Source organism: Phoxinus phoxinus (assembly GCF_949152265.1).
Source record: "Phoxinus phoxinus genome assembly, chromosome: 24".
Lineage (NCBI taxonomy): Eukaryota > Metazoa > Chordata > Actinopteri > Cypriniformes > Leuciscidae > Phoxinus > Phoxinus phoxinus.
The window spans coordinates 24,147,353-24,174,473 of record NC_136899.1 but is presented as its reverse complement, the minus strand read 5'-3'; the positions used below and the strand labels follow the sequence as shown (position 1 = coordinate 24,174,473).

At 39.5% G+C, this 27,121-nt stretch overlaps 1 protein-coding gene across 1 annotated transcript; it reads left to right on the top strand.

Moving 5' to 3' along the window:
• Window positions 1-13,926: 13,926 nt before the first annotated feature.
• On the top strand, window positions 13,927-24,975 carry inhbaa (inhibin subunit beta Aa). The gene is made up of 2 exons (XM_079602144.1): window positions 13,927-14,765; window positions 22,213-24,975. The coding sequence occupies exons 1-2, from the start codon at window positions 14,375-14,377 to the stop codon at window positions 22,983-22,985; spliced, it is 1,164 nt and encodes a 387-aa protein (XP_079458270.1). The 5' UTR covers window positions 13,927-14,374; the 3' UTR covers window positions 22,986-24,975.
• The last annotated feature ends 2,146 nt before the right edge of the window (window positions 24,976-27,121 follow it).

Below are 27,121 nucleotides of genomic sequence, written 5' to 3'. Positions count from 1 at the left end.
ACTGAAATTCGTCAAGTCACCTTTATTTCTATAGCGCTTTATACAATACAGAGGGTTTGAAAGCAGCTTTACAGGGAAAAACTTAAAGGGTTAGTTCACCCAAAAATGAAAATAATGTCATTAATGACTCGCCCTCATGTCGTTCTAAGCCCGTAAGACCTCCGTTCATCTTCGGAACACAGTTTAAGATATTTTAGATTTAGTCCGAGAGCTTTCTGTCCCTCCATTGAAGCTGTATATACAGTATACTGTCCATGTCCAGAAAGGTAATAAAAACATCATCAAAGTAGTCCATGTGACATCAGTGGGTTAGTTAGAAGTTTTTGAAGCATCGAAAATACTTTTTGGTCCAAAAATAACACAAAATAAGACTTTATTCAGCATTGTATTCTCTCCCGGGTCTGTTGTGAATCTGCGTTCAGGACTCCGCAGTGACGCTGCTGACGTAAGACGCTGATGACGTGTTATCTGGTGCGCCCGAGCTTCGTTTACAGTCTGAGGGAGACGCACGCTATATACAAGCTATTCTACATTGTTTGCGTGGATATCATTTTTTTAATGGTGCGTAAATGTGCATGTCGCGGATGAGACACTTTTACAGCGTGCGTTTCCCTCAGTCTATAAATGAAGCTCGGGCGCACCAGATAACACGTCATTAGCGTCTTACGCCATCAGCGTAACTGTGAAGGATTGACAACAGACCCGGGAGAGAATACAATGCTGAATAAAGTCTTATTTTGTGTTATTTTTGGACCAAAAAGTATTTTCGATGCTTCAAAAACTTCTAACTAACCCACTGATGTCACATGGACTACTTTGATGATGTTTATATTACCTTTATGGACATGGACAGTATACTGTATATACAGCTTCAATGGAGGGACAGAAAGCTCTCGGACTAAATCTAAAATATCTTAAACTGTGTTCTGAAGATGAACGGAGGTCTTACGGGATTAGAACGACATGAGGGTGAGTCATTAATGACATTATTTTCATTTTTGGGTGAACTAACCCTTTAAAAAATAATGATTCAATGATTTAATTTCTGCTGTATAAAGCAGCTTTAAAAAGACAATAGTGGTTACCTTGAGGGAGAACATGCCTCACCTCTTACCGCGCCTCCAGGAACCTCCTCCTCCACTGTAACTGCTGGGGCCGGCTCTACTCTGCACACCTCACTTTTTAATGCTCCTCATTTTAGATGACCAACATTCACATTCATATTTAAGAACTGGGATGTGCTGTGTGGAGGGCCTGAAGAAGCACTGCACTGCTGCCCTCCACCTCTTTTTAATGCATCTCATATCACACATTTAATCACACAATCAATCAATAGGTAGGGAAAAGGGTGGTGCTTGGGATGGATCTGAATAAGTTCTACCCCCTGCGCTACACCTCTTTTAATGCACTTAGACCTCATTTAGACTTAGAAGGCACATACTACAGGGATAGTGGGGTGTGTAAATGAGCTGGCCCGTCAGTAGGACAACAACTGATGATGGGAGCAGGGGACGGCAGAGGTGGGGAGGGTTTCTGAAACATGCTCTCTCTATTTTTATATCAAACAATCATTGTATGTTGTGCGTCTTATGTCTTTTACACTTTGTTAGGGTTTTGCACGTGTGAAGTTTTGCCAATAAAATTTTTTTTAAAAAAAGACAATAGTGTCATTATTCAGTTGAAAACACGTCAGTGTTGTTTCAGTTCAATGACTCATCCAATATGAAATGAGTTCAATTCATCTATAAAGCAGCTCTGTGGAAAACAGTCATGTCATCTTCCAATGCTGCGTTTCCCAAAAGCATTGTGAGCTTAGTTGATCGTAATGAACATTGGTGGCAATGGTCTTTAACAATCAACTTGCGTTGACGACCGTATGTCGCAAAGTATCGTTCAACCACGTTGGTTTATGACGTCTCGCACGTGGTGGACTAATAACTTATTTTAATTAATCTGTTTGAGATCGAATTAACGCTAGATTTTGTCATATAAGTTACAGACATGGCATCTGAAGACCATTTCAAATTTTTCTCAGTTACTCTGCTTTATTACCAGACTCAATATTTGGCTCGTTCTTAGCCTACATAGTTGAGCACGTTCGCACATGCGCAGTCTTCAAAAACGGTGCTTTAAATCTCTTGACAAACTAGAAGACGTAAATTACATTTGTATGTATTCTGAATAAATAACACCGGTTGTCAGGGACGTGCAGTACATCTCATGTAAACTAGAAACTATGCTTCTAACCACAGCTTGAGAGATGTCGTTCCAACCACACAAGTTTGCGATGCTGTTTGCGAACGTTCGTTGGAACGATGGTTTCGGGAAACACCAAATCGTTGAACTGCTGATAACGACGGAACTTGCGACCATAGTTGGCTAACGATGCTTTCGGGAAACGCACCCCAGATCAGTTCAGTTCTCATTCAATAGTGTCAGTTAAATCAATAACATTGTGTGTCCCCAACTAAGCAAGCCAGAGACGGCAGTGGCATGAAAGGAAGCCAAAATCCATCTAACAGAAATGGAGAAAAAAACTTTGGGAGAAACCTGGTTCAGTCGGGGGACCAGTCCTCTTCTGGCTGTTGAACCAACATGGTGTGATTATGCAAGTGATCGGCTACATGTGGGATTCCTGGAGACTTATACTCAGGACATGTAAAGGGAGAATTCAACCAAAAATAAAGCCAAAAAGTTCTGTCATCATTTACTTACCCTCATGTTGCTTTCTTTCTTCCGTGAAACATACAAAAAAAGACATTTTGGAGTATATTTTTGTCATAATTAAAAACACAAAAATCTTTTATTTTGTGTTCCACAGAAGGAAGAAGGTCGTAGTGGTTTGAAGCTGACGGTGAGTAAATAATGACAGAAATTTGCCAAGCCAATCTAATCTAACAGTTTTCTAGAAACAATTGAGATAATAAAAAAATCCCAATTGTGTATGTGTATGTGTATGTGTGTATGTGTGTGTGTGTGGTTGGGGGGGGGGGGGGGGGGGGAACGTCACAAACGTTTCACAAAAACAATTTTTTTTCCCTTTTTTGCGATAAATTAGACAACTAGCTTGGTTTTCCATATCCAGACGAGGATGTTTGAAGGATATTTTGGAGTACATTTTTGTCATAATTAAACACTCTTTTATTTTGTGTTCCACAGAAGGAAGAAAGTGGTAGTGGTTTGAAGCTGACGGTGAGTAAATAATGACAGAAATTAAATTTTTGAGTTAAGTGCCAATCTAATCTAACAGTTTTCTATCTAAAACAATGTGTGTAACGTGTCACAAAAAGTAAAAATGTTCCCTTTTTTGCGAGAAATTAGACAACCTTGATTTTCCATATCCAGACCATGAGGATGTTTTTCATTTTCTACCAACAGATGATGGAACACCACAGGAATGACCACTTAAAAACATCCAAGTAAGGAGAGGATGATAAATTAGCACTTAATGAAATGTGGTTGATGGATTTTATTCTTTATTCTCTTTCTTACAATCTTTCCACACTGCAAGAGCAGAGGGGAGAAAAGAAAGGGGTAGAGAAAAGTAAATAAATACCCCATGCTCTCCACCACACTTGCCGGCCAAATATTGTTTCACATCACACATATCTGCCTGCCAATATGAGGCGAGGGGAATATCTGCAAGCACTCAGCATATCAGTCCTCACACTCACACGCTGGTCCAATTAAAAATGAAAGAGCAACAAAAAAGTGCCTCGAAACGCATTCTTCACTTTATAATCATTATAACAGAGAGTGGAGGTACAGCCAGCACCTCAAGACTCACACAGGAGCTATACTTCTTTATTCACCCGTCGTCATGAATCACGACCAACAAAACCAATCAACCCTTGATCATTTCCAACTGGTGGGTCAGTGATTCAGCCGATCAATGAATCAGTTCAGCCGGTAGTCCAGTCATACGTCTCGCCGCCGCACGTCTGGACGGCCGGAAGTGAGAATGAGCCGAAAGTCCAGCTGTGGTGTCTCATAGAAAGTGAACAGAGTCGGCTGTCACCGCCACAACTACTGTGTGGTTTATATGGAAAGCTGATGTCAGATTGATTATGGAGTGATATTGTTGAAGAATAATGATCTTGAGCTAAAGTTGATTTAGGCTTTGTTCAAATCCGGTCTTTCGGACTAGCTGTCCCACTCTAAAAAATGCTGGGTTGTTTCAACCCAATTTTGGGTCAAATATGGATAAAACCAACCGTTGGGTTACATTTTTAAATTAAATTTTTAACCCAATGGTTGGGTTTGTCCATATTTGACCCAAAATTGGGTTGAAACAAACCCAGCATTTTTTAGAGTGATACTGTCATTTGCAAGTGATGAAGTCATGCATTTTTTAGATGTATATTATAGTATATGTCTATGTATATTTATACTAGTAGTATCGTTACTATAGTAATTAGGGAAACAACATCAAGCAACATTCAAACATTATGTGGTTGTTTCTTCAACTATGGACACTTTTGGCCCTGTGGTCTCTTAAAACACACTTTTCACACTCTTACTAGTCTGTTTAATTTAATTTAAACTAACATTGTCTAACAGTGTATAAACACGTCTTTCTTTCCTTCTTTTCCCCCTGAGACGTTCCCACCACATTTTGAATGATGTGTTTTAATAATATCCTGTGATAGAAATTACATTTTAAACATTTTTGGAATAAAACGGCCAACTCATTTACCACATTTATTGTACAGCCCCTTGGATATAAAAGTGCCCAAAGTTGAAGAAAAATCCATGACTTGCTTGTTTATTCATGTACTATATGAATGAAAGAATCATTTCGGACACAGACATATCATGTCCCGAATGATGAAAAACAATTTTTTCTCCAATCTGATCATTTAAATGAGACACTTTTACAAACATGTGATTTTAATTTAATTTTCAAACCACCTAAGAATGTGGGTGTGAATGTGTTTTCAAAAATAGATTTTTATGCATTTTATGTGGGTAAACTAAATGGATATGCCACAAATCAGATTTTTGCTCCCTTTGAGTTTTCAAAATCGGACCGGAGATGTTATGAAAGAATGATCATCTGTTTCTTAAAACCCATTACCTAAGTTACATCACATACAACCTTTGGTATGAAGATGTATGCAGCAGAATTAAACACACACACACACACACACACACACACACACACACGAGTGACACACCCGCATACGTGCTGTCTAGCAGATCCACGGCCCAATACCAATCACTGTCTTCTCTAAGCGTCCGCACCCTCTCCCTCCTTTACCCCTACAGTCGTGCTATGTCTTAGAAACCTCTTAGAAGGGGCCAGAACTGCTAGGAAAGTTTCCCATTAAGACCCAACATATTATTGCGTGTGAGAAGGAAGATTACACTCCCAGAGAAGCAGCTGTTTCTGATCCCTGAATATCCAAACTGCCCAATTGGAACTAATTTCATTGTACTTACTGATGTCACTATCCCAGATACGTCCCTTTCCAGTTTTCCTCTTCGTTTACACTTTGATCATTGTGTAGGGAGGAACCAGTATGGAATTTATGGGCTGAGAATGATAACTGACTGTTTTACGTTTTGCATTATTCTGCTCAAAACACCAACACCTTATTAAAAAATAAAGGTTCTAAAAGGGGTTTTTCCCTTTTTTTGGTTCCCCAAAGAACCTTTGTGAACTGTTATAAAAAAATGTTTGTGTGAAGAACATTTTAATAATCTAAAGAACCCTTTTTCCACTATACACAACCTATTTTGCAATGGAAAGATTCCATGGATATTAAAGGTTGTATTGCAGATTTCGAACAGAGATGACGACAAAGAGGAAAAACCATTTGCTGCAGCTTTAATAAATCTATATTTTTGAAGTGAATGGAATGGATAGCTAAAATTATTATTTCTTAAAGGTGCTCTAAGCGATGCTGGGTGACGTCACTTCTTGTTGACATTCAAAGTATTGTCAAACAAAACTATAGGCTATAGACCCCCCTCCTCCTCATCCCGTCTCCTCCTCCTCCCTTCGTTTCCCAGTGAGCATAAACAACGGCTCCGTCATAAACAAATGTAGTAAAAGTTGTCAATAGCCTATAAATGAACATTCAAATTCATAACAAACAATGCTGTCGCCCTACTGTGAGTTTGCTTGATCATTTACAATAGAGATCGATGGCTAGCTGCTATAAACCTATATGTTGTATTCACTAAAGTGTGCGCTGACTGCATAGATCTAGCTAATTATATCCTTGTGTTGGTTAGGCGAACACGAACGTCTTTCTAGAAAAACAAAAAAATGGATTTACCTGTCCAGCAAAAACCGAGCTACCAGGATGCCGGATTGGAAGCCCCTCTGCCGGCGGAGGTCTCGCCAGCTTTCGAAGGCTTTTCCAATGTAAATTCGGGACTTTGCGCGTTCCTTATCCTTTTCCCTCTTTGCAATTTGTTCATCGGAACGTCGTCTCTTTGGTCGTGTGTCGGCCATTTTTTAAAACTTTAAGAGAATATAATTCTAACTTCCCTCTTCATGCTTCGCTCTCCTCCACACCCCCCTTCATGTGTACGCACACTAACCCCCCAAACCCCACCCCCAAATCATGCTGGTCGGTGATTGGCTGGAACACTGTTTGTTATGTTTCGTGGTGCGGGTTGGCCCAGTTTGTTTTTGTTGCCGTTTGTGGAGCTCGGGCTGTCTACAGAGACCGCGTTTTTTTACAGTGTGTTCAGGGGACAGCCAGCTAGCGGATAGTGAGGAGATGTTTGCTGTATGTGACAAAAAAAAAATGTTGGCCTAAAAAACGCGTGACATCGCTTATAGCTTCTTTAATACAAAATATGTATCAATTAAAAGCTTAAAAATCTGCTGGACTTTACATTGCATATGCCTGTATAGGCGATTTGACTAGAGAACATGTCCAGTGTGAATATATATATAGATGTGTTGTCACATTTGTGCATGCACCTGATTAATACCTGCTACAGACTGTGTGATTTCTATAAGATCATGGAAACACACTGTACGACATGGATCTAGTAAACTTGAGTATGACATGTATGTTGACTGCACGATGATGACAAGAAGGTTATTATAGGAGAATAAAACGTCATCAGCATGCACTGGTAAACAAATAGAGCAAGATGAATCGCAGTTTGGCAATTGTGTTTTTTATGTGCGCTGGAAAAATAAGAAAGAGGAGAATATGGACGCGGGCATGGCTAGGGAGGCCAATTTATTATGCTACTTTTACCTAGACGTAGGTGGTAGCAGCAAACACACTGTTTGAGATACTATCTGTGGTCACAAGACAATGACAACGTCCATCTTTGAACCTCTCTCACTGTACGACGTAGGACCACCGTTTAGGAGACACGACCACAGAAATCACTGGTCATCTTTTGTCTGGGACAGCCCAAAATGACACAATGTGTACCGAAAATTACACTTATCCAGACGCTATGCAACACCGTGTGCAGGACATGACAAGCTCTATCTTTGTTCTTACACACTGATGCATGACTCTTAGGTATAGGTATTCATAATTCCTGAAGAAAATACATGCATTATTAGCTGTAACTATAAACAAAAAATAAACAACTCTTTAACAGCAAGTCCTGCGTGTCAAATTTCAGCTTTTTTTATTTGGTGCACACATGTTCACTTCTCATGCAATGCGAGCTCCAACACACAGTTATCATGAGACATTTATTTCAGAGCTGGATGCGCTTCATTTAATCGACAACATTTCCTCTGCTAATAAATAAAACCATGATTATTTCAACAGAAGACTGATTTTTCTTTGGCCCAGTATGTCATCCAGCGCATCAGCTAAAACATTACAGAGAATCAATTACACACCTACCAAAGACAGTTCATACAGAAGATATTCATAGTGCGTTTACAGTACATTATTAATAAAAATGATTTTCGGCTAGTTGGTCCGACTTGAAAAGCTGCCGTGAAGAAAGACAGATTTATATAAAGACAGAGCACTACATTTCAAAACACTGTTGATAATACAAATGTCTTTTCGGGTCAGGTTGTGGAGTGCTTGACGAATGACTGGATAGTGAACGTACATCAATGAAGTCTTGTTTGCATATAAAACAACCAGAACACCCAAAAGGTTTAAATTTAGTTGCTTCTAAGAAGCAATAAACAATAGTGTGAAGATCCTGCAATGACTGAATACAAGGAGCTTGAGGTAAGTGATACATGCACTGTGTAAGTTATATTCCCACTTAGTTGAAGTTATGCAATCATTTGCAAAGCCAGGTGCTATTATATTATATTATACTATCAGTGATGGTTCACAGATGCTTGTACAGAATCAATCTGGTGCATCTGGATCTTGGAGATGGTGGTTTCGTACATAAAAAAAGACACCTCAAAACACCTCTTCCCACAGACAGATTAAATATTACCTACCAGAATGCTTGATTTCCACATTCACTTCCAAGGTTCAGCTAAAGTCTACAACAGATGTTATGCTGAAACGACAGAGATTTGGATCCCGCCAAGGCCGTGGCCTTCATCTGGAATGAAAGGGCCAAGGGTGGTTTAGGGTGCAGAATGGTTTATTCTCTACGAATAAATCAAAGAAAGCTAAAGGCAATGTGAAACGGCATTCACAACCTATTTTACTTTTACCGTAAAGTTAATTAATGGGAAATTAAAATTCTGTCATCATTCACTCACCCTCAAGTTGTTCCAAACATGTATGAATTATTATTATTTTTCTGAAGACAAAAGAAGATATTTTAAAGAATGTCGGTAACCGAACAGTCGATGGCACCCATTGACTTCCACGGTATTTTGATCACACTTTAGAGGGTCCAATGCTCACTACTATTAACTATGACTTCTGCCTCATTAAACTCCTAATTACTGCTTATTAATAGTTAGTAAGGTAGTGGTTAAGTTTAGGTATTGGGTAGGATTAAGGGATGTAGAATATGGTCATGCAGAATAAGGCATTAATATATACTAATAAACAGCCAATATCCTATATGCTAATAAGCACTATTAATGAGAATTGGACCCGAAAGTGTCACCAGTATTTTTTACCAGGAAGTAAATGGGGCCTATCAACTATATGGTTACAAATATTCTTCCAAATGTATTATTTTTTGTTCAGCATGAAATAAATTAGATATACATTTTTGGGTGAACTATCACTTTAAGTGAGAAGCAAAAATTATATGGCTGGTGGTTGGATGGGTTGAAATACAAGATGGATTGGCGACATGAGAAAATGTATTACAATTTGATGATTTGATGGGAAAAATAACTTTTTTTTGGCAATAAAGTGGAAAAACATAAGTAAAGTGTATTCAGAAAGTAAGTCAATTTAGATTTTTAAGTTTTTCACTGGCAATAACATGATCATCTTGGGTCAAGTCAAGTGAAGTCACCTTTATTTATACAGCTCTTTTTTACAGTACAGATTGTTTCAAAGCAGCTTTACAGTGATAATAATGAAAATAATGCATTTGTTTCTGCTGTACAGAAGATCTAGAAGAAAATAGCGTAGTCCAGCTTAAGTAAGTTCAGTGATGGTTCATTTTTGTTGTAAAAAATATAGTTAATTTATACATGGAGAAAACAGTCTGAAAGGTGAATTGTTAAAATACTTCCTCCAAACCCATCTAAATATGCAGAGCATACTTTAAAAAAGAGCTCAAAACATCCTGACCAGCATGACACAGCAACACAACAGCTCAACCAATAGCAAACGTGCAACAATTAAGCATATAGCTTGCTTTTTTGTAGCTGTTTTTATAACATTGCTCTGTTTGTTTGAGCACCTCGACCAGCCATATACAGCAACAGCTCAACCAATGGCGTGCTTGGATCTTTCTGACCGACCAATAGAACACAGTGTTTCTGTAAACTGTTAATTCACAGAAGCTACACGTTTCAGCTTTAATGTTGGATTTACTGTAGATTAATTAATTCAAAAAATAGGGCTATAAGCATCCAAGGCACTGGCTACACTGTAAAAAAAAAATGTTTTATTTTATTTTAAACAACATATGTTTTTACATTGCTTTAACGTTAAGCAATTTTCATCTTTTTTATGTTATACAAGATTCAATTAATTTCAGGTCAGTTTAATGTAATTTAAGTTTAAATGACTTAACCTTATATTGGCACCGGCCACAGCCATTTTAAAACAGTAATATCCTATCCTAAACCTAAACTAATCTTGACAAACTATATATCATTTGAAAGCTTACAATCTCTAGTATACATATTTGGTGACTGATTTTCAAAATAAATTACAGAAGAGCCGTAATTTATCAATTTGCAACAAGAATATTTTCATACTCCTAAGTATGAAAGACCTTTATTTTGAAATAGTGATGAACATGAAAAAATCATGAAAGAATAGTAGAAACCTCAGTTTGTTTTCATGCCAAGAGTTCAAAAGAAAGCATCCATGCAATTCTTTTAGAAAAAAAAAAGGTCTGAAAATGTTTTAATGTACATACGTTTTCTTTTGTGTTTCTTAGAGGTTGAATTCATTTCAAAATCTGCCAAACTTCCAATACTACTTCTGAATAGGATGTCTACTTCATAAATTGTATGAAAATAATGGTTCAGGTCACTCAAACAACATATGGAAATAGGGCGCCCTTAGTAATGTCAACTAGTGGAGAAGTTTGGTACTGCGTCCAAACAAAATATCACTGAAAGCTTATTTTTTGAGGTATCTACCTAAAATTTGAAACACAACTTGTTCAGATGTTTGGCTTTGCTTTTTTTGCATTTATAGAGTCATCCAGGTTTTGAAAATATATATTTTATATAAAATATGAATAATTAAATTTTAACATTGTACATTTTCATAAACTCAAACTTTTCGGTTCAACTTTCTTTATTTATTTCAGTTCTACAAAATCTTCCAAATGTCTTCTTTAAAACAAGACCAATCTTACATCTATATTTACAACCATTTAAGTTCGGAATGTGCATTTTCATGTCTATTAAAAAAAGGGGGTGCCGTTAAACATCCAAGTTGATTGTACTTTAAGAAAAAATTTAAGGCAGCAACTTTTTTTTTTTTTTACAGTGTAAGTACAGTATTGGCTGACATACTACAGTACAGTATAGGCCACATGGGGGAACACAAAAGCATGACGAATGCAATAGTTAGGCAGATTGCGCGAGAATGCTTTGGTTCTAATTTCCCATCTTCGCACTTTTCCAACCGCAGAGACGCTAGGGCAGTCTATAGCCTATCTAACCTCATTTTGAGCTTTTCCCTGCGGTCTCCAATGAAACTCACACAGGGAGGCACAGCCGATTCCGGTTTCAGATAGCGCACGACCCAGACAGCCTGACCTACAGCCTCACTCCAAACCCCAAATCCTGGAAGAGCGAGGGATCCGATAAAACGTTTTGAATCCTGGAGACACTCACATCTGGAGAAAGATTTACTCATTCATTCTCTCTTTCTCCAGGGTTGAAAAACACATTTTCCCTTCTTCTCCATATTCTCCATTCACGTTTTAATGGGACTTTGTCTCCCTGCCGTGTCGTTGAGGAATCACGTAACCTCCGTGTCACCAGTCCCTCATCCCTCTCTCCGTTGTGTGTCCCCTGATGAGAAGACAGAAGTGGAGGTACGCCATCCATCAGTTAAGCTGCAAGTCCCGCCACGAGACATTCAGCCACGGCCAGGCTAAATTCAAGAACATTTCCGCAAACAGGACTTGCAAAGTAACCTACTACAATAATTTTCCCTAGGACTGTCCACTCTCTCGGGATTGCTTGACTCGTAATGTTTGGAGAGTTGTCATTGATATCTTTATCCCCTACTTTGTATATTCAACAAGTCAGCAAGCGCTGGGTGTTTATTGTCGTGTGATACAGTGTATTACACCATGTCATTGCAAGTCTGTTTCTGGCTGAAGTGCTGTACTAAAGTAGTAACAGCTCTCCTGTCTTAGGTATGAGGCAGAGACTGCAATGGCTCATTTTAACAGCCCTAATAAAAAGCTAGTCTCCACACAAACATTCAGTGCCTGAAGAAAAAAGAAAAGATGCTGTTTCGGTTCTCCGTTAACTCTGAGAACAACTAGCTGAATTTTAAACTGGAAGCCATTTCCAATCAAAAACTGGAAAAATATGGGAAAAAAATTACCACAGTCATTACAACAACCAATAATTTTGGCCTGTTAGACCACAGCAACATAACGACAGATTTCGCAAGCATCGTGTGAGGATTCAATGTGGTCATGACTTGATGGTTTTACGCAGCAGTGACTTCCAGATTTCTGCTCCTCTGCCATCAAATCACATGCAATGCTCATTATGATTTACCTGCTAGTTCCCTTTTACAGTTTTAGACATCAGATTTCAGTCGAAACTACTGAAGGGGAACACTATTAACAGCAATAGTTTTTTTTACATCATGTATGTCAGTCTATATATTTTTACAGCAGATTTTTAAGGTTCTGATATTTCTAGAAATTAAAATTAGCAACCCCCAAGTCAAGCAACAAATCAAAGAAAAGCATAGACAAATAGAAAAACAAGCAGTGTATGGAATGATAAATATTAACACTCTCTATGGATGGCATGGCTAACAATATTAAGGATACTTGGTGCCTAAGTCACTCAAAATATGAGACATAGACATTGTAATATTCAAAATCATATTCAAAATAAAGAATTAATAATGTAAAACAATTTTACTCAGCCCTGCTTTCCACAAGACAAAATCAATTCTTGACTCGCTGCAATGAGCAAGTATCACCACAAGAGGGACTCCTTACAGTTATTAAATATACAGTTAGAAAACACTAGTTATCTGAAACAAGTAAGGTGCACAAATAGAGTTATTAAATTCTGGTATACAAATCAAATGTTAATAATATTAACTGAATTAATATTGTAAAATGTAGGATTAAAGCAAGAAAAGTAAAGACGTATAGACCCCTTGATTCACTATTCTTAATTATATAAAAACATCTCAGACTTTCTTATATTAGAGACAAATAAATGGCCAGAGGCTGTCTTTCTCAAGGCAGACTTTAGACACTGACCTCAGTCAGCATCACTGAGGAAGCCGAGTCTCCTGAATCAGAAGTTTGAGTAATCCTAAATTAGTGCATCACCGTGTCTTCTATGGTGAAAACGTCTACGTAACTCACAGAACACCGTGACTCGCATGACTACGGCATCCTTCATGCATGTTTTGGCTGATATGCAGACAGTCGACCCACGCATGCCCTCAACTCAGGCTTTGATGATGTCAAAACCCCAGCTGCCGGTCTCACTGAGAATCCCAGACGTTTGTCCTCGGCCAATTAAACAGGAAATAAGTCTTCAGGGCACTTCCTGGTGAATCTGCGCACAACATGTGTTACGGCAGTAAAGGAGAAGCATGGAATACTTAACGTGGACTGCTTCAAAGTGACGTCAAGACGTCAAGAATAAGGGAACTGTTTAAATAAGAAAATAAAATGTAATTCTCTGAAAATTACCACTGGCAATCTCCAGTTGACCAGAATTGGCTAATAGAGGAACTGCTATGTCACCGCACATCTCTCAAGAACTCTAAAAAATACCTCCGTTTTTGGATTACTTGCCAGACCTGCATTTCTTCAACCAGCTATTGAAATATAAACATATTTTAGAGAGTGGTTAATACAGCAGTGCCTTACATTTAAAAACTGGGGAAAACTTATAAATGAATGAACCTAGAGGGGAGGGAAACATCACTGCAGAAACTTAACAGCAAATCACTTGTCATGTCTCTGTCTGAAGCAAATTCCACTACGTGGTTTGTAAATCCTGCAGGGGGAAGTTACTCTGCCCTACAAATAGAACAATTAGAAAATAACGTAAAGAGTGGGAGGGAGCAAGGAAGAGGGGAGCAAGGAAGAGGGGAGGGAGGAAGGGAGGGAAGTATAATTACAGAGTAAGAGAGAGGAGAAGAAGTAGAAACAGAGAGACAGGGGAGCAAGAGCCAGCGAGAGAGTCCAGCCCACTTCAACAAAACCATTCAACTCCTGCACAGTGAGCAGTCCCAGACCTCTTACGAGCGCACTGCTTCCCTGGGGCACATCCAGAAGCCGACTGCCCATCCCATACAAACTTCCCAAGGACCTGGAGAGGGAGAAATCCACTGACAGAACTACTCCTGCCTTTTAACCAGCATCTCTTCTCACAACTCACCAGCAAGGATTACACTTTTTCCTCACTTTTTCCTCCCTTAGTAGTTTAGCTCTTACTTTTTTTTTTAGTCCCTGTCAGATAAAGCTCAACCACAGGCAGACAGACTTTACAGCTTTATCGGCGACTGGACGGATTCTTGTCTCACTTTGAAAGGAACTTTGAAAGTAAGTTTTTTCCGTTTTGCAGACACCTGACACCTCTCATTTAAGGATGTCCCTTCTGCCTCTGCTGAGCGGGATCTTCCTGCTGCTCATCCACACCAACGCCATGGTCACCAAAGGGAGCGTGGCAACATCCGAACAGGCATCCGCCACGGACTGCCCCTCCTGCGCGCTGGCACGGCTCCGGAAAGGTGAGGACGAGGGAGCCCAGCAAGACGTGGTCGAGGCAGTGAAGAGACACATACTTAACATGCTGCACCTGCAAGAACGCCCCAACATCACACACCCGGTGCCTCGCGCCGCGCTCCTCAATGCCATCCGCAAGGTACACGTGGGACGCGTGGCCAAGGACGGCAGTGTTCAGATAGAGGACGAGGCCAGCAACCGTCCAGAGACTGAACAGGCAGAACAGACCGAGATCATCACATTTGCTGAAGCCGGTGAGTCCGAATTTTTAACAGATGTCTTGAGTGAGTCTTTAGTCCTTAAATACTTTTAAGTTAATCAACTCATGGGATGGGGTTTTATAAAGCTGTTCAACTTAATATCAACAGTTTGAAGAGTTCAGGGAAAGTGTCAGTGTTTAAATGTCATGAGGGAGAATTTAGTCCTTAAAGTAAATCAATGGGATGTGGTTTTAGAAAAATGTTCAACTTAATATTTGAAGAGTTCAGGGAAACCTGTTGCCACCGCACAAAGTCAGCCGGGACTACGCTGCGGCAAACTCACTCCCCCCTCTCGAGATCCTGCAAACCTCCCGCTGCTTTAGAGAATCAGTAATTATCTGAAAGGCCCCCCAGGCTTCAGCCGTAAGCTGTGCACAGGAGCTCTTCCCTCGGGACTGACAGACTCATATGTACGTGGCTTCCCTGTGTGGCTGAGAGAGATAAATAAAAAGCGTAACACAGAGGAATAAGAAAGGCTTCTCCGTATTATGAGAAATAGAACAGTTACTGCCTTTGTGTCGGGTTTCAAAGGCGGTTGAAAGAGTATTGTCGGCAGCAGTGAGAGCTGTTCAAAGGTGCTGTCAAGCCCATGATGTGAGGAAAGATTGGGTTCTTCTCTGAGTCATACAGCTCAAACGGGTCATGAGTGACACCGAGCCGCGGCGTGCTGCGGGAGCTCTCAGCAGATGTGTCAGACCTAAAGAGCAGCAAACAGAGCAATTGGATTGCTTGCCTGAAAAGATGAATGTTTCATGATTTTAGGGAGCTGAGACTTTAACACTGCTGCTGCCTTGTGGAGGGAATTATTATATTCAGAATGATATTATATGAATTCAGTTTTATGCCATTTTATAATGTAGACGTGAAGTAAATATAGATGTCGCATGAAATAAGCCACTCGCTGAAACTCTTAAAACTGTATTTTTTCCACCACAACAAGGACATTCTTCATGCAAGGCTCCTCACATTTTTGACCAATGAATTTGCGTGACTTCCCCCACCCCAGCCATTCATGAATACTGCACAAGTATTTCCCAAAATCATTTTATAGAGACTGCATTCACAAAGAGCAACGTTCTCATCAATGACGTATTTACAATTAGAAAATGTATCTTTAAATGTTTGGGATATTTTAAGATCATTTGGGAAATCCAAATTTTTTTAATTCCCTGATATGTACGGGATATTTTTTATGACCGTGAGAACTCTGTTTATGAGAACCATTCCCTGATAATCTTCTGGTGCCAGACTTCAGCTTGTCACATTATAAAACAAATTCACATCATGCTTAAGTGATGACAAAAACCTAGTTATGAAACAGAGCTAAATCTGTTAGTAATCAAAACGATATCAAACTTTTATTATGTGGACTGTTAGAGCAAGTATTTTTTTCCCCTCAATGTCAGACACATCTATTTGTTTTCAATGGGCTCTTGATGTATTGACTGAGAGGGAGACGGACAGCCCCTCAGGCTGAATGAATAAATCAGGATCGCAAGCATTCATTTATCTGCTCACATTGCAAAACGTCAGATTACTGACCTGGAATGAAACAAACCAAACACATGGCACATCATAGCTCAATTTCTGTGGATATATACTTTTCAATGTCATGTTTACTTCAATCACTCAAATTTGACATTTCAGAGGAACTAAAGAAACTCACATAAATACATATTTACCGCATGCTCATAAAAGCAAATAGGCTACAAACTAGATAATTTGATGGTCTTATTATTATAATAAGTGGGTGGAGTCTTTGCATAATTGAGGTTAGAGTGTGCGAATGTGCAAATTAATTATTATACGTCAAATAAAGCCTGACCAAACCAAAACGCATTATAGACACGTCATTTCCCCTTATCTTCACTTAATAAATAAATGTAAATCCTAAGATTACAGAAGATTTCCTCACCTCCTCCTTCCAAACCATTGCAGTGTTATTGAACAGACACCTGGCGATAATCGCTGAGCTCGTGATGATTCCCGCTCAAATTCTGTTCTCGCGTCTGGTGCGAAATACCACGTTCGGTTGCATCGGATCTGCTTTCCAAAAGTCTCCAAAATATAGATGTTCTCAAAATCCACCACAAGGGGAAATTACTGCAGACACATGCAAATAGGCTAATAAACATTTTTATTTGGGATCAAAATAGTTGCTTTTCAAAGACCTTGGAATTTTTTATTTGTAAGTCCCCCATTGTTAAAGTCAGCATTGCAAGGCCTCTTTGCACAGGTTTTTTTTTTTTTTTTTTTACTGTTGAATGTTTGAAGAAATTATTTCAGAAACTTGAATAATAAAGTTCTTACTGAATTTGTTACTGTGCATTTCCTACTCACACTGCTTAACTAGACTAGAACACACACACACACACACACACACACACACACACACACACACACACACACACACACACACACACACATGTAGCTAAATTATGTCAATATAATTTACAGTTGGTGTACAAGCATCATTTAGTCTGCGATGTGGCACCAGGTATTATTTTTGGGCTTTGCATCACAAGCAAAGACATAACTGTAATTATATTGACTTACTAAATACTATAATGCATAGTTCTTCGTGGTGTTTATTTCATACTGGCATGATTTTTAAGACACATGTTGCTGCACTGCATCACTGTAATGTTGTGTTAAGTGGGTTGTTTAGACAACTGTAATTATGTGTAAGATGTAAGTCTTAGACTTCTACACTATCTGTCTGGAATCTTGTCCAAGGATCACATAGTTGCCATCTTATAAAGCTATGACATATTTTATGAATACATTTCTTAATGATCATAGGCTGAAATATTTTCAATAATAATAAGCTGCTGTTAGACAAAACTGGTTCAGTGTTTGTGCCTGGCAATGCAACTATACACAGAAGTCGTTCTATGACAATATTTTCTTCAGAATGTTAAATAGAATTAAATGTCTATAGTATTATAATTAAATGTCTCTTGGTAGTTTATAGTTCCAGTCTTCTTTGTACGTGGCTGTTGTCCTTTTAAATGCTGTTTCAGAAACCACCTTGATAAAGATATCAGTTTGCAGATACAAGGACTACAGAATCTGAGGCATACTGTTTCTATAGTTGCTTAAACCATTATCTCTAATATACAGCATGCTGGGTGAATGAACGCTACATGGTAAGACTGATTGCACTCGATTTATATGTGTAGCCTGAAGCCATGTGCAATCAGTGCTTGTGTATTTGCATGACTGCAAATACTTTTAGTCTGCAGACTTTCAGGCAGTAGTAAAGGGTGAGAAATAACATCATTTCGAACTAATACAAAGATGAACAAATGCTTTTTAAAGCAACCATATCTAGAGAATTTGCTCATGTCACTGCTAAATTTTGAGATTGCAACAGAGGTCATTGATAAAAATGCAGCCAAGCATTCTCCAAAAGTTTCTTTTCTATCAAAAGTTGCAAGATGGACAGCCTTTGCTTCCAAACAAAATAAAAGGATTTAACTAATGCAGAGACTTATAAATATAATATACAAAACTGTTGACTATTCGTTAAAGTGGATGTTGAATTGCGCTGAAGCCATGTGCAGGATCTTCAAACAGAAGGCACGTCGATGATATCACTGTGGATGAAGTGAATGTGTGTGGGCGTTCAGTCACTGTTTGGCCTTTTTTGATGTCATTCAGGCGTGCAGGTTGCATATGCAAAGCTTGACATGTTCTGAAACAATGACTCAATATTTACTTCTTTTCCTTGTTTTGATCTCCTCCTACTTGGCAAAGTAATTAATCACAGGGAAATCACTATAATCACTCCCTGCAGTGATGGTCACATCAAAGAAAAGAAGACGTCCCAGTTTTTCATGGAAGCAGTTATTTTTCCTGGATCAAATATTGATTTATTGGCAGAAAGGAGAAGCTAACTTACTGAAGGCTGAGTTATCTTTCCTTAAACAGGAATATAAAGAATCTCTATTTCAAGTCAATGGGAATAAAATAGCCTAATTCCAAAGTATCTTTGTCTTATTTTGGGGCTACATGGCCAGCTTGCCAAACCTTACACATTACAAAGCCACAAAGTTTCTCCTTTAAACACTATCCAGATTCGAGTACCACATTAGAAAGCCTCCTTGTTAGCCGAGGATCCCTTGGCATTAGTGTTGTCAAAAAAAACACTTTCTCAGGTTGCAGGATACTTCACTGCTCACGACATTTTGTAATATGCTACTTAAAGCTTTCTTGGCTCCAAGGTACAGTACTGTAGTGAAGAAAGGATGCTGCAGCATCATGCCAACTGTGCTCATGTATTACTCTGACAGCTGATGCATCGTCCAAATCTGTTCGTGAGAGTGGGTTATTACTTGCAGATGCAGGCTTGGTGGAATGGTAGCAAGCATCTCAACCTTGAATCCTGAAAAATCAATCAGATAAACAAGTGAAATATGAATTGCAACTTCCGACCTAGATTGTCCCCCATGTTTTGTTAAGCCGCGGTCTCTACTCATATTGAAAGTCCATGTCATTCAGTTATTCGGCATGGCCTTGAGCCATGCTCCACAAAGGTTAGTAGGGGGAGGCAGCAGCGACTCTCCTCATTACCCTCCTGGTTCCCGGGGAGCTGCGCTGGCTGAAGCTGGTGATTCTTTGCCGCTAGATGGGGTGCCTGACTTAGATGGGGGCAGTAAATCAGGGCCGCTGTTGGTGCTTGAAATGCCTGTGGGTGATGAGGACCAGATAAAGAGGCTACAAGGCCATTTGGGGAAGAACATAACAGGCATACTTGGCCTTTACAGCACAAGGTGTGGTATCATGAAACGGCTAGCCAGTGTTAAGGACCCTCGTCTGAGAATGTATACAAGGCTCTACAGTGTTATGGTTAGGAAATAGGCTTTAATTGCACTTTTTTGTTTGTTTGCTTCTCATTGCTGGATGTAGAAAAGGCCATGAATGCTGGTGCAGAAACATGCTGTACACTGAAAGGAATTCTAGTGGTTTGTGGTCTATTTAGTGACATTATGATGTCAAAGCATGTTTTATGATTTTAGTATTGGTCTCTTGGATTTTTTCTCTTGGAACACCTCAGCTGCATTCATTACGGACCATTTTCATTTGGTTTAGTATCCAACCTTATATAAAATTGTTTTAAGCCTCTCTTTAAATGCATTAGAGTAGCAAGCGACAATTATTCAGATGATAATTGACAATTGTTTGAAATATATGAATATCTTTATGATATTACAGCTCACAGTGTGCTCTAGTGCAAGAGTTTAGTCTGTAAAATCCATCCTTGCTGCTGACGGGACTGTGTTTGAAATATGTTGCATAACAGGCGAGGAACTCAAATCATTCACTCCCACACGCCATTAAAAGAGTCATATTTCCACCCTCAGACTTTTATTTCTAATTTAATATCTTGTTGGGTCAAAGAAGAACATGGGCCAAGAATCTTTAATTCCCGAAGGGATCCAGGAAGTGTTTTTATGTTAGCACCTTGAATCTTTCCCATCTGATATTGAACGTGAGTACTGGCCTTGAAACAAAAACTGTTGCAGAGTTGTCAGCAAGTCCTAGAGAATATACATCACGCTCTCTTGTGTTTTGTTATGTGAATGGATGCTTCGTTCCACTTGATCCATTAAGCACCTGTTAGCGCTGTACTCTTTGAACTAGCATGTCTGTTCTGTGCGGAAAAACTGTAGCCTTTAATCAGCATTGTCAACAAATTAGCCAAAGATAAATAGTCCGTTCTATAACAGTTAACCAGGAGGAGTACAAACAAACTTCATCCAAAGAGGCGTGTTTGAACAACCTTTCAGGTTGTGGAGTTCTTTGCTGCAAAAGCATTCTTTTAGCTTCAAGCAAGCAAGCAATACAATATGACAGGAGGCCAACAAGGAGATGAAAGAGGCTGATTCCCCCTAAGGTAAACCAGATAGAAAAGGGGATTATAGAACACATTAACTAAAGCCATGTTTAAAGAGGAGTGGACATCCCCCAGTCCCCCCAACAAATACACTTAAGTTCCCAGGTGATTCTATACTTCAGCCACCCGCCCCTTTTGAAGACAGGGAAAGGGGGAGGGGAGGAATGTGTAAATGTTATTCTCCATCTTTGTGTGCAGGACAGCTGTGCAAACTCTGCCCTTGCGGTACAATTGGTGTTTATTGTTGAGGGATTACCGCATGGCTCTTTAGTCTTTCTCTTCAAATTTCTAAATTTCTCTTTGCTCTCTGGCAAATATATTCAGAAGCATGCAGAGTTGCGAAGCTCCGGTGGTGATCTTTCTTCTTTGGACCCGGGCCTCGTCTCTGGAGGGGCAGTTGAAGGGGTTTACTCAGCTTAGCAAATGCTGACGATACTTGATTCTTTCACTGGGTGCAGATTAAAAGGGAAACAATGCATTAGCCACTACTGGGGGAAAAAAAGCCAGCATTTGTGAAGCTCGGCTGTGTTTGGACAGATGGGTTTGGGCCAGGGATCCTTAAATACACTCTCGCACACATACACACTTGTAGCTTGACGCCATTGTTATTACGTCGCAGCCCTGTAAATATGTTGTGGTAGGTGATAGATGTAGTATTTGTGCAATATTTTTCCAGAGTATATTGCTTAATACTTGTTGCAAGAGGCTTCTAATTATTACCCATGACATGCAAGAATCGTTGTGTATTCTAAACCTTTGGTAGGTGGCCACTTTTACAAGAACTCAGCTTCAGTATAAGTAAGCAACAGTCAGCTAGACCAGCCAGTAATAATGTCCCAACAAAGGTTTAGTGGCTTAAAAACGGGTTGAGTCAGTAAATTGAGAGGATTTGTTTAGAAGCTCCCAAATGATCCGTGAACTGAAATTTTCCAGAGGCCTTGCCTCTGTCTATAACTCGGTGGGAATCAAAGCCAGAGAGAATAATCTTTTACAATCCAATGAGACAGCAAGCCACATGCCACATCACTGCTTCCAGCTGCATGCTGCATGTTGTCATGGTCATTACATTCAACAAAAACTTGTTACAGGCGAGCAGACTCTTAATTGCTTAGTTAACTACCAGGAGAGGTGATGAAGTTGGTTTAAAGTCTTGTTGAAACCCTTAATTATTTCAATTCCAAGGTGGCACAGGAAGAACCAAATGGGAGGGATTGTTTGTTTGCGAGTGTGCGTTTAGGAACGTCTGATTCACATCTTGCATTTGACGTGCAGGAAAAGGATGCATGACTGCATACTTCTTTGCACTTTATTAATAGTCGCACGAAACAGAAGGAGATTGTTTTGCGGAAACCTTGAAAAACTGGTCACAGTTGGCACAAAGCTAAACTGTTACACTGATGCCACCACTCCCAGTGTCAGCTCTGCATTGGCTGTATCCAAAGTCAACCAGAGCCTCAGGCTAGAGTGAAATGCAAGTACAAATAACAAAAGATCAGGACATTTGACTAATCTCCGATGTTTCTTTCTCTTCCTGTCCCACAGGTGAAGCTCCAGGCTTTGTCAACTTTCTCATCTCTAAGGAAGGCGGTGAGATGTCTTTAGTGGAGCAAGCCAACGTCTGGCTCTTTCTGCGACTGCCGAAGGGCAACCGCACCCGTGCTAACGTCACCATCCGGCTGCTCCTGCAACAGGGAACGGGGGAGAAGGTTCTGGCAGAGAAATCTCTGGACACGCGGCGTAGCGGTTGGCACACGTTTCCAGTGTCGGCCAGTGTGCAGGCGTTGCTGCAGAATGGGGGAAGCACGCTGAGTCTGCGCATCTCCTGCCCGCTGTGTGCCGATGCCCGGGCCACACCTGTACTCGTGACTCCGGGAGGCGGCGAACGTGAGCAATCCCATCGACCTTTCCTCATGGCCGTGGTGCGACAGATGGACGATCTGTCCCAAAGGAGACGTCGCAAAAGAGGTCTCGAATGCGACGGCAAGGTACGCGTCTGCTGCAAGCGGCAATTTTATGTGAATTTCAAAGACATCGGCTGGAACGACTGGATCATCGCGCCCTCAGGGTATCATGCCAACTACTGCGAAGGCGACTGTCCCAGCCATGTCGCGAGCATCACCGGCAACTCGCTGTCCTTCCACTCCACGGTCATCAACCACTACCGCATGCGAGGGTACAGTCCCTTCACCAACATCAAGTCCTGTTGCGTGCCGACTCGTCTGCGAGCCATGTCCATGCTCTACTACAACGAGGAGCAGAAAATCGTCAAAAAGGACATCCAGAACATGATTGTAGAAGAATGCGGATGCTCGTAAAACCGCTGCGAGAAGAGGAAGGGTAGGAAGGGAGAGACAGCGCAGCAAGTTTGGGTGGTAGGGGCAAGAACTTCAGCCCCAAAACGAACGAAAAAGAAGAGATGTAGAGGGAGGAGAGGAAGGCTCCTCTATCTCTATCTCACTGCCTCAAGACAAACTCTCACGTAGACAGGCCTCTCTTTCTCTCGACCACTTGTGCGTGGTCATCTTAGAATCCAATGGGTATCACGTTACAATGGGTATCTGTAACTCAGAGTAATCTCTGTGGCACTTTCAAAAAGAGAAAAGAAATATAATATATTTTTGTTACAAAGCAAAGGGAGCAAGGTCAGAGAGTATTTATGCGGCCTATTTTGCAGTGCGAACATGCACTGCAGGAAGAGAGATCACGTAGATGAGGTGCCTGAAAAAGAAAATCTCAAAACTATGCAACTTGTCAAGTATTATGATATATTTTTCATCAAGGTGTTGTTTTGTTTCTTAACTATTTACTTTTACACACTAAAAAAAAAAAGTTAACGTTTGTTGACTTTTTATACCTTGTACGTATGTTATATGTTTGTCGTGTGTGTCCGTGTACAAAAGTGTGTGTATGTACAGTCTGCCTATGGGAGTATTCGTATTCGTATGTGTGCATGTCTGTTCGTGTGTGTTGTTGAGAGATACTTGAAAGAAGTTTGACGGGCTGCTGGAACCAAACATTTCTCTATATTATTATTCTAATTATTCTGACTATTGTTGATAATGTTATTATTTTGTTTTTGATTTCTGTACATTTTTTTGTTATTTTAAAATGAGACGTTAAAACGTTTACAGTTTTGCACTATATCAACATTTTGATCAGCGTAGCCACATATACAAATATGTTTATAGAGAAAGACTAGAAGCACTTCAGAACAGGCGTACCTACATAGCATGAGTCTAACAAATGAGATTGTTAAAAATAAACAGGGAGGTTTGAGGGGAAGGCAGAGATGACAAGCACTACATCAGAGGACCATGTATACACATGCATTTTACAAAATAGTGTTTTGGATTTTTACTCAACACCAAAGAATTTAGTTTAGCGTTGCCTACCATATTAGGCTGTCTCCGAACAGTTGTTCAGAAGATACCAATATGTCTTTCAGAAGGTTGCTTTGTTCTCCCTACAAAGATGTCCAGGTTAGCAAACCGAAAGACCTTTAAAACAGTGTCTCAGTGTCCCACCGCGGCTCACTCCTGTGTGTGCTTTTGCACTGCTGCACAGTCCATGCGTGACTGGCCATCGAAATGGTTAATACAGCACTTAAACCAACCTTTTAAAGTTTGTTTTTAATTATGAATTGTTACAAAAGTGAATGTGCAGCATTGATATTTAATGACTTGGGAGATGAATTACTATTATTTAGACATTTACATTTTTTTTTTCACCAAATATTAAAAGGATCTTCAGTGATCCAAAAAAAACAACAACTGTTTTTGTTTTGCATATGTTAATATTTCCGCTTCCCAACACAACATATTTTACCACTGTGCAATGTTGGAGAAAATTAAATGAAGCAATTTGGGAAAAGAAAAGAAAAGAAATGAAACGAAAAGAAAAGAAAAAGGAACTTTTGTGTTACATTTGGACTATAAGAAACGTTTACTTTTTTCAGTATGTTCCTGGTGGGAATGCAAAAAAAAAAAAAATGTCATTAAAGAAAAATACTATTAAAATGGAAAAGAAAAATACAAATTCAGAAAAAAATATATAAAAGAAAGACATGTTGTATATGTTTTTGTTTGTTTGTTTGTTATTAAAAAATAATTGACACTGAAATAAGTGGACTAAGAATAAAAAATATATTTTTTATTCTGTATACATGGAAATCAAGATACCAATATGTTGCATTGCTTTGTTGTACAAATCAAAAATGTGCTTGTGGCTATTTTTTTTAATCTAATTTATTCTACAGTATTTTGTCCTTTGCTTCACCATTAAAGTTAAAAGGTTGTACACTAAATCAGATGAGAAAAGTGTTGGTTGTGATTTCTTGACACACACACACGCACGCACGCACGCACGCACGCACGCACACACGCACGCACACACACACACACGCACGCACACACACACACATTTAAAAAAGGCCTATACCTTGTCCATTTAAAAATTACTCCCACCCACTTCGGAAATGTCCAAAAACCACCTAAGAGAAGACTAGAAAAAAGGACGACAGTTTGCATGTTAAATTATGATTATCGGGACAGAGAACCAGATGGCGACTATATAAAGCATGTTGCATGCAGAGGTTTCAGTTAAATCGTGGTGGTTTTGGAGGAGGTGGACCAGCCATCACGAACCATTACTGCTGTATGACACATAACCACAGTGTCCCCCTGAGACCCATGCAAACACACACGTGCAAGAAGACAACAGCCTCACAAACTTCAGACACTTGAGATGCATTTCACACACCTCCTCTCTAATAAAATGAAAAAGGTACTAGTTTAGATGACAGAATAAAGTAGTGTCAGAGAGTTCCTGGTTAAAACAGAGCTGTCTCTGACTAATGACAGAGAGCAACAAACGGCTGGCAGTGATAATAATTCAGAAGCAAGCGATCAAAGAGCTTCAGCGACCGCATGAAGAGCCAGAGTCTGCGGACAGAAGACCAGAGGATGCTCATTCGTTTGAAAAAAGGCACTTTTTAAAAAAATAGTAGTGCTTGCTATAAGGTATAAGCACCTTTTTTTGAGAGGGCACCAGTCCTGGTTTCTCAAGCAAGAAAAATATATATTTTTTTCTTTTAATGTTAGAGGTACAGCTTCTGATTAGCATGAAAGGGAAGCAAATGATTTATTGAACATGCAACACGATTCGGTTGAACGGATTTAGACGTGAATGTATAATGGTTGTTGATGTTTTAGAAAGTCAAAACTTAATTAAAAATAGATAATTTTTTATTATCTGTTTACATGTACCGGTACTTGGTTATTTTGAAAAACTGAGACATTTCCCTTCGTCTGTGCCCTTCGTTTACACGCAAACGGAGAATTTGCCGGAGAAAACGATTCTTTCTAAAAACTCCAGCCAGAGTGGAGATTTTGGAAAACTTTGTTTGCACACTTGCATGTAAACTGAGAAAAACTGAGTTTTAGGCAGCCGACGTCACAGTATGTGACTATTTTGCGGGATTCTGATTGGCTAACGTGTGCTTGAGCTTCTCGTTACACTGCCACCTACAGGTTAGGCATGCTCTTGACGGCATATACACGGGTTCATGTAAACGAACACTTTTCTGAAAACTGACAGGTGTGCACGATGTTATTTTTGAAAACGGAGAGGGTGAAATGTCCGTTTATGAAAATAGCAGTCCACGTTTAAACGTAGGCTTAATGTTGCATTTAATTCCATTCAAAAACACAAGACACTTAAGATGCATAATTAAATGTTTTATTTGGCTACAAACTAAAGTAAACAGGAAGATGCTGGGAACCGTAGTCCTACTTCCAGCATCACAAACTCTAAACTCAGAATGTCCGTTAAGAATATATTGCCAACTTGTTTTCACTTCAAACGAAGAACTTCTTTGCCGTGATTAAGCTATCGGGCAACACCGGCTCACTGAAAAAACTTACCTGTGGCAACATTTCTGCAAAACGCAAAATACATACTGATACATGCACAGCCTATCACTGCAGTTTCCAACAGAAATGAACACTGGATCCAGTAAAACAGCAAGCACTTTTAATCCTTTTCACACACAATTATGATTACAGGGGCAGATTACGGGTGCACAACGATTTGTTTTCATGCGGCTCCTTGTAATATATTATATCATGACCTCAAAACACATTTTACCACACTGCTGGCTGCAGTTCACTTAACCGCCACCGGTGTCGCCAATAACAAGGGTTTCTCAATTCAACACTTTTATGGTGCTATTTTATAATTGTAGCTTAATTGTTCAGCTATACATTAAACTGTGTAAAATATATATTTTGGGGACATTGTCAGTGTATACGCAATTGTCATTTCTAAAATAAGTAGAAGGGATAATCTACACAACCGTGCTTGGTGGGTTGTGCGTAAATGACTGGTCTATCTTCGATTAGCTTAAGACAAAACAAAGCATGTAATAGGCCTCTCTATAAGCATGTGACTTTGT

Coding starts and splice junctions, on each gene's coding strand:
- inhbaa (XM_079602144.1), top strand. CDS start 14,375: ATGTCCCTTCTGCCTCTGCTGAGCGGGATCTTCCTGCTGCTCATCCAC. Junction 14,766..22,212: donor CATCACATTTGCTGAAGCCG/GTGAGTCCGAAT, acceptor CCTGTCCCACAG/GTGAAGCTCCAGGCTTTGTC.